The sequence below is a fragment of the Salminus brasiliensis genome, chromosome 18 (assembly GCF_030463535.1).
Source record: "Salminus brasiliensis chromosome 18, fSalBra1.hap2, whole genome shotgun sequence".
NCBI classification, from domain to species: domain Eukaryota; kingdom Metazoa; phylum Chordata; class Actinopteri; order Characiformes; family Bryconidae; genus Salminus; species Salminus brasiliensis.
The window spans coordinates 26764522-26779086 of NC_132895.1; the positions used below are offsets into that span (position 1 = coordinate 26764522).

Consider the following 14565-nt stretch of genomic DNA (forward strand, 5'->3'; position numbering starts at 1 on the left):
CAGCAAGGCTGAGATTCTATATATCCCTGAAATTACAGTTCCTCACTATGACCTTATCATCTCCTTCAAAAATCACTGGTCATTTTGTCTGCAAAAGCATAAAGTCTTGTTGGATCATTGCTATCTAAAGCTACCTCCCAAGTTTTTGTTCAGTCCTCTGTTATCTCAACTTTATTTACAATTTTTTACAATGTACACTAAAATTCTTGGGTTAAATATAACCCAAGTTGGGTTAATCTGGCAACCCAGTGCTGGGTCCAATAAGGACAAATTCAGCCGTTTGGAATTTGATCCAGCATGTTAGGTTGTTGGTATTTACCATTTAACTTAATTGCTGAATTACAGCAACACTGGCACCGGATAAATAAGTAAAATGCAGTATTGTATATTATTACTAAAATGTATTTAATTTATGTATTTGTACACCCCAACATACACTACAATAGAAATGTCATTGAAGAAAACACATTTAAAAATAAATATGGCTGGTCTACCTACACATTCTTGTAACATCAAAAGTACTTGGTGAATAAAAGCATATAAGATGGTGAACAAATAACTTTAACTATAACAGTTGTCTAAAACAAATACGCAAATGCACAGTTATTATTTCTACATACAATTATGTCTATAACATAGTAACTTTTGTAGATACATATTACTGTTTTAATGCCCACAGGAATACTTGTATATAAATACTAACTCTGAAATAGTATTACATAATATCACTACATTAAGTAATCACTACATCACAGTAAACATAACCAATATTGGCTCTGAGCCTTTTCTGAGTGTTCATATAATATTTGGGATCTAAGCCTTCCAAGTAGATCTAAACATCACTTAGTCAAGCAAATGAGCACCTTCCAAATGAAAATCTTTATAGGAGGCAAAAAAGTTCCTGTAAAATTAATATAGGAATCATGCTTAACCTTTGAGCTCTAGCAACTTCTAAGGGAAGATTAATATTGTAATGAGTACCTAAATGCCATGCAAATTTCTGCCAGGAATCTGCTGAAATTAAAAAGCTAGGTGGCAATCTGGAAAATTAGACACATTTTTTACCTGGCTTTCAATTGCACCTTGCCCCATCATCTCATTTGTAATTTCAATGGGTGACTGATTACCATACGTGGCCTTGTAGGCAAGCATATGCACTGCCTTATCCACCCACCCCTCAATGTGCCCAAGTTTCAGATCGTGAGATAACTTCACACTAAGTACTGATGTGTTTTGATTGATTAGGGCACATTATGAAGATTTCAGAGTGATTTTGAGGGGATTTATGTGATATGTGTGTATTTGATTCAAATACCTCATATCTTGCATTAAAGTATGCTAATGATTATGGATGGTTAGTATGGCTACTTTGACCCAGTACTTGTTTATTATATTATATTATATTATATTATATTATATTATATTATATTATATTATATTATATTATATTATTATTTTACTATAGTATGTGTTTTTATGTGAGGTGAATGTGAAGTGAATTGGGCATAGTTTCGGACACAGCTATAGTCAATAACCCAGGGGCTTGGCTACACAACAACTACTGTGCACTGTGAAAATACTGCAAAATAACCCAGCTCAACCATTTCAACCAAACATTACAAAAAACAAAACAGCAGTTTATATTGTAGAATTAAAATGTAGACATATGCTGGGCATAGTGTGTCCACAAATATGAGAAATATTCATTCTAGTAAGGATAGAAAGAGAATACTTGACTGTTACATTATTAGACCTTCCTGTTAGTTTTATTGTACTATAAAATATTACATCACGGTCAAGCACAGATCTCCCCTTGATGTAATGAAATGTTTCTTTATTAATGTGTGCCTTTCACAAATCAATAACAACAATAAATTAGCACTGATTGTAATTGAATGTTTTTCTAATTTTACTGTCTGTCATGATAAATATTCATGCCCATTACAGTGCTTTAAATTCATTACACTTTTTCCATCGTTTTTTGCTTTGTGAAATGTTACACAGATCAGCAGTCAAGTAATCCATTTGGACTGTAACATGTGCCAAAACGTCCTGCTGGACTCTTAATTTAAGGTAAAATATTGCCCTTTAATACTACTTAAGAATGGACAAGCTTGTTACTTGAGTATGCTCAGTGTAGTTAATTCTGCCGAGAAAGCCACTGCAGATGATTTAATAACACTCTCATTGCGTTTGCTGCCAAATAAAAGGGTGACTTGGCCACTGAGTAAGAACTACTATTGGTGCAACACTGTCCATCAATGAGAATTATCCCAAGAGACTAAGTGAGAGACAGAGGTTAACTGTTTCAGCTACCTTTACACAAAATGTGTTGTTCAATTTTTCATTTTATTAATTTGTGCTGTGGTCAGCTTATACAGTGAGAGATAGATACTTATGATGATGGTGTGTGTTTCATAGGGGTTGGCTGTTTTGTCATGGTTTGCTCCGTTACAAATAGCCTAGCTGTCTCTCAAGGTGACCTAATTCCTCTGATAGAATTGACTTGGTTCTAGTTATATGAGTCTGTGAAATAAAATGTCAGCCAGTGTTATTGATAATAATGTCAGCCAGGCAAGCAATCCTGTGTGACTCTGTAAATGTGTTTATCGTTGCTGTTATAAATTCACAGATATCAGCTCTGTAAGTAGTTTGTGTTTTTAGGCATGGTTATGCTTTGATAAGTAATCTTGGATTTAATTTATGTTTATGGTGAGATTTATAACACAATAATATCCTCATAGATGTTTCATTTGGAGTGTTTATGGGGGCCCTGACAGATGGTGTCATTGTGCATCGCTCTGTCACTCACCTCTTCCTAACAAAGATGGCTGCCCTCAAAAAGAGTTGATTGAGAAATGAAATTAAGTATCCTTGAATTCCACTTTAAAGTTTTAGTTAAGTGCAGGAAAAAAAACTCAACTACCGCATTTGACTAGTGATTGAAAATGCGCCAAACCTTTGAACAAAGCGTAAATGCTTTTTATTGCACTTTTGTGTGTTTTTTTCCGTGCTTTTGTGAATAAAATTGTGACTAATATTTATTCTGTCTTGTACAAATGCCTTCTCATATAACTTTAAGGTCTTGCACAATGAACAAAGTTAGCTTAACTTGACAGAACCAGGAGAAGAATTTGCCCTTGGAAGTTCTATACTCTGTCCACCCAGAAGTATTATCAGGCAACAAAACACTACACTAGAAATACTTTCCAAACACAGAAGCCACGAGTGAGGGCTCTATCTCCGTCAGTTCTTAGAAGCGGGGATCAAAGCCGGAGGAACTCACAGAAGACTGTGGCTAAAGGTGTGGGCACTTGGAAGATAAAGACAGCTTGATTTTTACAGAAAGCACTGCAGCCCTCGGTTGCCTTGAAGCTACTTTCAAACCTGGCCAGAGAAAACTGCTTCAGAATGTGCATGGTGATGGCAAGGGATGAAAACTACTTGCAAAACCATTTCACTATGTGAAGGTTTTGCTTTTCATTTCTCCCCCTGAAAAAGGCACTGTATTCCCCAGAGAGAGCTGGTGACATGAAGACACCCCTCCATCGCAAATGCTGAGGCAAACTCTCTTGATAAAAGCTTCCCTGGTGTGTTAGATATGAGAGAATGAGGCAGCAAGCAAGAAAACCGGGGGGTGGGGGGGGGGGTAGAAACTCTCTTATTGTAAGCCATCTGTCTTGTTTGCCAATGTTGTTTTAAGTGTGGACAAGACGGGCTTTAAAACAGCAGACTAAAGGAGATCAAATGTCACACATTGGGTTTCACTTGAACCAATAAACACCTGTCTGCATATTGGTTTAAGAAAGGAGCATGAATGACAAAGGCTGTGATGTCAAAGCGTAGTGGGACTTTGGAAAAGATGAGGCCATGGGTTACTGCAGAATCTCTTTCTATTTAGCCAAGTACAGGCAATGAGCTACTCCAAGACAAAACTTTTGACGGTTTCACAATATGTACACAATATGTATTACAAGAAGTGATAAACATGTTTTATAGCTAAATATCTGTGTACATTTTCAAATCAATTTGAAATTAAATCACATTTATTGTCATATGACATTACACAGGTGTAAAGATGAGTGCAAAATGTAGGTGCATTGTTCCTTACAGTAGTAAAAAAGAACACAAATATTTACAAAATAGAAATACTGAATATATACACATTAACATATACTATACATGTACTATACACACATTATACACACACACAATACACACTGTCCATGTACAATATTGCACTGGTTTAAAGCAATTAAAGCAATTTGAAATAATCTTAAATGTTTACATTACTATTTGCAAAAGACACTGGATAGCTGTGCATACAAGTTTAATGACTATATATATATTACATATATATAAACTAATGACAATAATAGAAAAATACAGGGAATTATTTTTTAACTAACTGTTCCATGTGATTAATGGAAGACAAATAGCCAGTAAAAAGTGTAGCAACAATGCCAGAACTGTAGCATTGCTACAAAACTAACGTTTTGGCATACAAGACTTTGTATTTAATAAAGTCTGTATAATCTGTAAAACCTGTAAAAGATAAATAAATAAATTAATGGTTGTATTCGTATTAACCAAGCAACACTCAAAAAATGAGGTTAAAACAACCCAGTCATTTTCACATCCCAATCCTGGATTTAAATGAAACTCAGAAGAGCACTGATATTGCTCTTGACCTGTGTCATAAACTAGTAAACAATGAGACACTCCAAGCCACACACTTCTGTACACCTCTTTGAGCACCTCTTTTGTTTACATACTGTTGGTAGTGTGCGGTATGGAACTCAATCTATTAAATGCAAATTAATTTCTCTACATGTATGGGTTCTGTTCCTGCTTGCACTGGACTGATTCTGAACTTACATTAAGGAGGGGCTTAGCCCATCTTAAGAAGACCAAGCATCCCCACCAAGCATTCATGCCTGGTGTCTACTTGAGCCCATTGTGTCAGAATGATCTGCTCATGCATCCACCAAAGCTCCTTAAGAAACTCTAAGTGCTATACAGGCCTAAACCTTCATCCTGAAAAATGCATTTAGCACCAATATAAAATTCATGGCCATGTCATCAGCTGCAAAAAAAGGCCACCAATCCCGTAAAGATGGAAGTTTACCAGCAGTCCAGCAGTTACTCATCCACAAATTAAGCTGCAACAGAGTTCTCTGGGCCTAGCATGCAAATACCAGTGTTTTGTATAGAGCTTCTCTAACAGTGCACTGCCTCATTGTCTTCCTCTCTCTTTTTGCTCTGTACATAGTCCACACATTATTGACCTGACTGATGCTGATACTGAAAGAACAGGTGGCTCAGTGGACACATTTCTTCTCCATTCAGCACTGGACAGGGTATCACACAAACACAGACACTCTATTTTGAAGACTTTGTGTTAAAAAACATTGCTGCAATTTGTGAGTACTAGAAGTCAAGCATGAGCAGCAGGAGGAATGTGACATAGTGGAGGTCACAGTGATGGTGACAGCTTGTAGTTTCAAGAACTAGAGAGTGAAGAACTGCTGAAGGCTCAGAAGGCTGATGTAGAGCTGAGTACAGGGTAGAGACTGGAAGGACGTTCCTTCCCATGGGCTGTTGAAAGCTTGTCGTTTAAAGTGGGACTATTTTGTGGAGGGAGGTAGACTATTATAGAAGTGTCCAATCTTGTCCAAAAACAACCACATCTAACTCAGCTGGTTTCAGTCTTGAGCCTACTAATCAGGTGTGCTCTTGCTTAAAATATGACCAAGGGTGTATCCAGCCACATAATTCTACCTCCATGGTATACCTTCTTAAGACAGACTGTGAAGCAAAATGGTTGCAAAGTATGCCAGTGACCTCTGAACCAGAATAGAGGCTGTGCACTCTGTCACTCTCACACTCTCGGGAACTGCCAAAAAGAGCCTTTTACACATGCTGAAAGAGAGACTGATAGTGGGAGCATGAGTGTGTTTTTTCAGCTTGCAAAGGTAGCAGGAATGATGCCCCAAAGTTCAAATTCGCTAGGAGGAGTTTTGCACTGTGGTAAAAAGACTTTTATGGGTGATCAGGACAGACAATGTTAAGGAAGATGACAATTTTTAGAAAAAGTAAAGAGCAGAGATGTAGAGAATTTGATAATGCATACCACATAATGTATATAGGGTATATAGTTTGGGGGCCATGACATTAAAAGTCATCTGAATTTAGAAACAGAGCATCCCACAAGTCCCACAAGAGGCCTTTTGCTAAAATAAAAAAGATTTTGTCAATCTGCACTCAATACCCCAAAAACTTTTGAATAGACATACTGTAAGTATTCAGACCCTTTGCTATGACACTTGAAATTTAGCTCCCACGGGTGGCCTCCATTTCTCTAGATCATCATTAAGATGTTTCTGCACCTTGACTGGAGTCTACCTGTGGTGAATTCAGTTGATTTGACATGATTTGGTGGTGATATTTTTAATGAAAACCTGATCAAAAGCACTTGGGACCTCAAAAGGTTCACTGTCTAACCTGAAAATGACTCTAAGCCCACAGCCAAGATAACACAGGAGTGACTTAGGAACACTCTGGGAATGTCCTTGAGTGGCCCAGCCAGACCCTGAATTGACCCAATCAAGCATCTCTGGAGAAACTGCAAAAAAGAATGGTCATCACCAAATCCAGGTGTGCAAACCTTGTGGCATAATACCCAAGAAGACTTGGGTGAGTTATTATGCCAATATAATATTTAGTTTTTCCTTTTCAATCAGTTTGCAATTGCAAATTCAGTTTTCACATTGTCATTATAGGGTGTTTAGTACAGAATAACGTGGGCAATGTTTTTTTTATTTAAGCATAATGCCGCAAAATAACAAAACGTAAAACAGTGAAAGGGTCTAAAGTGTACAGGCAGGGCAGAACAAGTAATGAAGTTCAGCTAACTAGGGGGGTGCGAGACTGTCTAGACTGACCCCAGGCACACACATCTCGTGACATTGAAAACCCTGGCTGAAGTGGATGGGGATCTTAGAACTATCAATCAGTGCCTGGTTCAACCCTGTAGTTCTGTCTCTCACACAAATATCTTAAGCACAATTTTGCAAAATTCAACCTCCCCATTTAACCCATCTGCAGTGCAGGGCTTTAAGGAGAAGAAACATTCAATAAATGTTCAGTAGCACACATCAAACAGAGATATGTCACCCTATGTACATGATACGCCCTCGCCACTCACCAAAGAATAGCTACTTTCCAGGTCAGGTACTGCTTAGATTTCTAACATCGTTGGACTCTCTTTGGGTGTTGGTGGTGGCAAGAGGCCCATCAGTCATTAAAGGCAGGCATGGTCAGAGCCAGTCCAGAACTGCATGTCGCTATCCAGGGTGCTGAATCATTAGACTCACTGGCTCTGTCTTTGTTTTAAAACACAACAAATGGACCGGCCAGTTAGAGTAACTAGATGACACAATACGTGCTGGTGAGCAAGATGCTCAGGATGAAAAATAAAAAACTATAATTTTGCTGTTACATCTGGTATCAGACCAGATGTAACAGCAAAATTATAGTTTTTTATTTTTCATAAATAATTAATAAATAATATTAGTTGTGTTTTTAATAGACATCGCATCTCACAGGATATTTATGAAATACTAAACAAACTTGTGATCAAGGATAGAAATACTGAATTTATTGTTAAAAACATGTTGCTCAGTTATATGTTGTCATATCTTGCACTTTAGTCAAATACAGTTCATTTCCTGGAGTGGTAAACCCCAAAGACTTCTTGTTATTTTCCGAAGGATGTAGTGGTTTAGCATGTTCATGTTTAATGAATCTTCCATGACAGCAACAAATTGGCCCTGCATTTCTGTTTCCATTTACAGGCTGTATGACAAAATATGATGGAGTGATTGCCCTTAAAATGTCAGGTTTGTATTGCCATTAATTACTGGGCACTGGGCACTTTGACCTGGTTTATAGAAATCATGATGTGGAATTTAGTTAAATTACACCACTTGTTATCTTGATTCTTCTGTTCAGTGTGGATGTATCTAAATGTTTATTAGCATTCCCAATTGAACATCTCTAGAGAGAAAAAAATTGCTTTCCACTGAGTGTCTCCATCCAACTTGACAAAGCTTGAGAGGATCTGCAGAGAAGAATAGCAGAAATCCAGGTGCGCAAACCTTGAAGACTTGAAGACTTGAGACTGTAATGGCTGCCAAAGGTGCTTCAACGTACTGCTTAAAAGGTCTGAATATGTTTTATATATGTATATAAGGAAGAATATGTATATACTTATGTCAATGCAATATTTAGTTTTCCCTTTTCTACGAGTTTGCAATTTCTAGTTTTCACTTTGACAATATGGGGTATTGAGTGCAGAATGATGGGAAAAACTTTATTTAAGCACAAGGCTGCAAAATAACAAAAAGTGAAAGGTTCTAAAGTACAAGTACAAGGGTCTACAAGCAGGGCAGTACATATATAAAGTTCAGCTAATTAGGGGGGAAAGGTGTGAGACTGTGCATACTGACCCCAGGCACATGCATCTAAATGTCACTTTATCCTCCATATTGTTGTAAGTTTATGTTCATGTAGTACAGTCTAAATTTTGCATAGCGTATTAGCATTAGCATTATGTTTAGCATCTAATCAATAGCATTAGCATCTTTTGCACTATAGTCAAGAAGTCTGCGTTAATGAATGCATAATTACTACTATGGCATATGCCTTTTGCAATTGTTTGTTTTAAATAACGTAAAATTTTTACTTTAAACTGTACTCACCCAAACTGGGTCAAAGATCAGAAGAATTGGTGGGCAAATTAATGAACTTGCTTAAACATACCTCTGAAGTGTTCTGACGAATGTAGCCTGGCAAAGGATCACAAACTGAAGTACTTCTAGACCACTGTTACATCTTGGTTGTTTCGCAAAGAGCCATTCAATCTTTCGTCTATGTAGATGTGTGTTTATCACAGACAGTGTTCAAACAAGGTCTGACGTACTTAACATCTATTCTAAAATATATATAAAATATATAAGTCTCAAACTTCATAATAGTTCAATGAGCCAAGCCTTAGCAGATATTTCCAATGATGACTGATTACATAGGTTTAAGCACAGTGCATTGTTTTGGCCATTGCACTTGTCCCATGCTTCTGCTTTTTCTTCTGTTGCTCAGCAAGAACACTGGTTGTATGCAATGTATTATCATACATGTACATATGTATTCATATAATGTTCCTGCTGAGCATCACAAAGAGATGCAAAGGAATTATAAGATGGGACTTTATTGGGGAAAAAGCCTTGGAAAGAAGATGCATGGACACAGTGTCCGCTGCGGCAGTTGTATCTCTATTTTTTTAGGATCCCTATAAAAATTTTACAAAAGAAATAGCATTAAAAACCCAATTGTTATTTTAAGTATTATGCCAAAAATTACAAGTTACATTGCCTATGGCTTTACAGGAAACAATAAATTATTATTACATTTTTTTCTGCTTTCTTCAAGTACATTTGAATTCATGGAATATTACAATAATTACATGTCATTAAACTGGCAGGTAATTGTATAAAGGTTCATGCCCATACTGACAATATTTTTTACTTGTAAATTTAAGGTTGATCTTATTAGTTTTATATTTATGTGTACTTTTACAGTAAAACTAATTCTGGATACAAAAGTTAACATTTAGCATGATGCACCTCTGGCAGCACCCAATCAGTGATGTCACACACTTTAAACAAAAAAGTGCATAAATAAATGATTGACTGGCTGCCAAATATTATCCTAATTTAGTCAGAAAACAATACATTTAATGAAATTACATTACAGGTTCTGCAGAAAAAGGTTTTCCTGAATTATTAGGATTGAACACCTTAAATAAGTGACAACACTAAAAGTTCTGAACTGCTAAACACTGACAACATCTGTTGGTAGCACAAGAGTGAGCACTATAGCACACAGCCAGCACAGAGTCACGTGCAGCAACACAGAAAATGGTAAATTGCTATTACAGCCTACATTATATGCACATAAAGTTTACCTAACTTAAAAACTTTGAGGCAACTTATTTTCTTAAATTAAGTTAAGCTTTGAACAAATTGTTTAAGGTCCATGAAACTGAGTGAGCTGTGCTGTTTTAATAATACATAGTGGCTTGTAGGGTTTGTTTGTAAAATATGACCTTAAGTAAAACTTAAAATTTTCCCATTGGTACCTGTCACCATGTATTTGCATATTGGGCAACACTAATGGACAGGCAGGGTTAGTACACACAAGACACAAACAGAGTGCTTGGGAACATATGGCAACACAAAACAGGGGCAGGCATGACAGTTGTCTTTAATGCTGTCCACTTGTAAGTTATTTTGTAGACAGTGAAATGGTTGATTTCCCTTTTTAGACTCAAATGCATCTACAACCTTATTTCTGAAAGTCTCAGTGAGGTGTTTAACATGTTCTACTCAATTGCAGCTAATGTGCTGCACCTGATTATAATTTAGGCATTTTATGTATTAATCTCTGTGGTGGTGTCGAAATAGATTATGATACCTTAATATTTTAATATTGTTAAAATGCAGAGGAAAAGTTTATATCTTTAACTATGTAAAAATTAAATAAATAAATAAATAAAAGCTTTTCATGGGGTGTCCTATTTTTTCACACTGATTAGGATTACAGAGTTCAGCATCAAGAGATGAAGAGAAAAGGCATGAGCGTCTGCATCTATTCATATCTATTATTGTTTCTAATCATACTCCTGACTGAAATAATCTCTATTTAATTAGATGATAGCACACTACGCAACAAGAAACATTTGTGATACACTTGGCAAAAAATCTGTTTCTCACTAGCAATTACAGCCCTGTCCAGTTAATAGGCATGCATTATGCAGCATTCTGCGCATGTCCACAGATAGAAGTTGGCCGGTATAGAAGACTATACCGAGGGTACTACTGATTTAATGAGACACAAATAGATAAGTGCTACTCAGCTGTATATAACTACTGCGAATTCAGCTGCAACGCCCCCACAAGTCGGATAGCCTACTCGGAAAGCAAAGAGAGCCTCACCAATACCAAATCCAATATGCAGACTGCAACAGTAATAAAAAGCACTAATATTATAGCTACAATTATACAATTTATTAGAACTCCTGTCTATTTCTGTACACTTAGTGCTGTAAAGCATCTAACTGTGGACATGTTTTCATGGTGTTTGGATGAAAATATATACACAAAAATATATATACACAAAATATTCCATCAACTGTTATCGCTAACATTGCCAACCTGGGACTACGCTACTTCGATTTCCGAGATACAGGTAACATAGCATCAAACGTTATCGTCGTTTAAAGCTACGTCACGATATGTTATGTCACGTGACGATTCTGATGCAAGATGGCTGCCGACAACCTCCCATCAGAATTTGATGTTGTCATAGTTGGAACAGGTAAGACGCTCTACCACGAAAATGGGCATCGTTGTTCTTTAAACATATGTATTTAGCTATGTATGGATGGACGTTTTACTGCAGGCACAATCAGATATGGTAGACTGTGAGCTTGGATAGACGCGAGTTAGCTGCAGGCTAACGTAGATCGTGAAGCTAATGACAGCGTTGTTGACTAAAACGAGGAAAGCACACCGCTGTAGTGCTGCAGACTGTTACAAATATCAGTTATTTTTTACACATATAGAACTGCCGTTACATCTGTGTGACATGAATCAAAACGCTATCAAGCTATGCTTTTTTATGTTAATCGAAGACCTCAGTAGCATGTCTAGTTGGCCAGCTAACATTAGCAGCATTTCTTCGTTTCTCATGTTGGGTGGATGGACAAAAAGACTTCAGGTGTTAATCTCGCAAGCATGAACTGTAGAGTTACTATGGCATTTTGTATCTAGGGGTCTTCGTGTGTGTGTGTGTGTGTGTGTGTGTGTGTGTGTGTGTGTGTGTGTGAGAGAGAGAGAGAGAGAGAGAGGTTTATTCAGTGCCATGTTAAGCTAGCTAGGTATATTATACAAATGCAGCATATTTGACCCACCCGAGTGTATACCTTGAAACAGTAGTGTTCGTCCTGCATGGGCTCTGTGCTTCCTGGACAGTAGTTATGATCTTTATGTGATGATGTGTAGTGATTAAATAAGCAGTCACTGTTTCAGAAATAATTTGTTATTTTTGTTATGGTTTTGGTGGAATGTTTTTTTTATATATCTAGTAATTTAAAGGTTTTTAAAATCACGGTACTATTTGTGTCTACAAAAAAAGACATCTGAATACATGATCAGGTGGGGAAGTCCTGGTCCTTTGTCATGATACTAGCCATTTGTTTTTCAATTTTGCAGTTATTCAGTTTTATCTCATCTCATCAGTTTCTTAGTGAACATCTCCAGCCCAGCAATATATAGATTGCCTGATTTAAAATAACAACAATGATTTTAAAAAACACGATGCCACCTTGTAAAGTCCATTACACTGTTGTGTTTAAATTAGGCAGATTATTGGGTTTTATTATTATTATTATTAATGAATGTGGTAATCTGCTGCCCTGCCGCTGGTCTTGTTTTACTCGCCCTGTCCAGACCCAGTTTCATTTAGGTTTCACTGCTCCAGAACAAAGCCTACTTTGTACTCATTTTAAAGCTCTCTTCTAAGTAGTCCATACAAACCAGTCTCTGAATGACAAGTGGTACAGACGTTGCCTCTATGACCTGTTTCCTTCTTGGTTTTGAATGAAGCAAAATATGTAGGTTACAACGCACACAACTCTTAATGGGAAGTGTCCACCAAAGAACACATTGGGGTCCTACTGAGGTTGTTGTCCTAATTCCGTGCAGTGTCCTGATTCAGTGCAGGGGAGTGCACTCATATGTAGACCAGTTTCTCAGGACAGCAATGAAGCCAGCAGCAGATAAAGCTGCTCCCTAGTGTTAGTTGCCTTGTTTTTTGGAGGATTGAGAAGGAAAGGAAAGGGAAAAGTGAAACCTGTTGCTATGCTAAGAGCGACATCCTAGTGCCATGATTGATGGTGTGCAAATGAATGTCTCTGGCCCACTTCTGGTTCTTCAACCATGCAAAACCACCAGAGCCAGCTGGTCCCTAGGCTGTTGGTGACACGGGAACATGCGCAGCTTGGGCTATTTCTGCTCAGACACCGTTCCGTGTCAAGGTTGCTCAGACAAGCGTGTTTGTCCCAGGTTCCCTAGTTACCACCTTCTACTTTTTTGCTGCTGCATGCAGGTGCAAATTAGAGTATGGACAGGGAGCAGTTGTTAATCAATATGGTGGCCCTCTGATGACATCTGGTAGACCCTTTGATGGTGTGAGAGGTTGTGTTCCTGTTGGTTGCACCCTGTCGCGTGTTGTACATGCCTGCATATGACCTGAGAATCTCCTGGGTATTGAAGCGTGGAGTCTAGTGTAAAGCATCTAAGGTGTGTTTTTTGTTGTTGTTGTTGGTGGTGGTGGTGGTGTTTTTTTTTGTTTGTTTGTTTTTTTTTTAAGTGACAGGGCTGTGATGTTTTAGGAGTGATTGTGTCAGAGACTCTGTTTACAACACATCAACACCTAGTCACTTCATGTAACTAGTATCTGGATTGATTCCTAAAAGGATTTAAGTTGCATGCATTTACACTTGGTAGCCAAATTAGGGTTGCAAAAGGGTGGAAAATGTCCAGTAAATTACTGGTAACTTTCCACTTTGGGAATATGTCCAGAAACAATCAAAATAACATTTCAAAATGTTAAATAAATTATTGATGTGAATGATGTGTAAAACCAGTGAGCTCTCGCTAGACTTCAGATTTCAGACAGAAGAGTAAAAAGAATGATTAGAAGAGTTGTCCAAGGACCACCTGGGGAGAGCTACAGTAAGACCTGGAATCAGCAGGTACAATTGTTTTAAAGAAAACAATAAATGATGTGCCATGGCCTGTATGCAGGGTTCACCACACAAGACTTCACTGCAGAAAAAGCATATTGAAGTGTGTAAAGTTTGCTCAACACGATTTAGACAATCGTGTGAAATATTGGATGAGACCAAAATTTAACTCTTTGAATGCCATAATACACACCATGTTCAGAGGTCAAAGGGCACTGCATATCCATGAAGGATGTGGGAACATCATGGTGTAGGGCTGTTTTTCAGCATATGGTCAATTGTGATTGAAGGAAGGATGAATGGACAAATGTACAGAGACATTCTTGATAAAAAACTGCTGCCAGGATGATGAACATGAAGCAAGGGTGGACATTTCAGCAAGACAGTGGTCCCAAACACACAGCCAAGGAAACACTCAGTTGTTTTACAGAGAAAGAAAATAAAGCTGCTAGAATGGCCCAGCCAATCACTTGACCTAAATTGAAAATCTATGAAAGGAACTAAAGCTCAGAGTTCATAGAAGGAGCCCACAAAAGCTTTAGGATTTCAAGAGTATTTGTGTTGAAGAATGGGCCAAAATCACACCTGAGCAATGCATGCGAGTAGTCCTTTCAATACATGATGCATCTTGAAGTAGTCATCACCAACAAAGGCTTTTGTATGAAGAATTAAAAACATTTCAGTAAGTGTGTTCAATA

At 37.5% G+C, this 14565-nt stretch overlaps 1 protein-coding gene across 1 annotated transcript in view; it reads left to right on the forward strand.

Moving 5' to 3' along the window:
- The first annotated feature begins 11361 nt into the window (after positions 1-11361).
- chm (CHM Rab escort protein) overlaps positions 11362-14565 on the forward strand; it is a 40787-nt gene continuing 37583 nt past the window's right edge. The window contains exon 1 of the mRNA XM_072662757.1: positions 11362-11436. Coding sequence (XP_072518858.1) covers positions 11385-11436 — 52 coding nt within the window. The 5' untranslated portion in view covers positions 11362-11384. The remainder of the gene's footprint in view (positions 11437-14565) is intronic.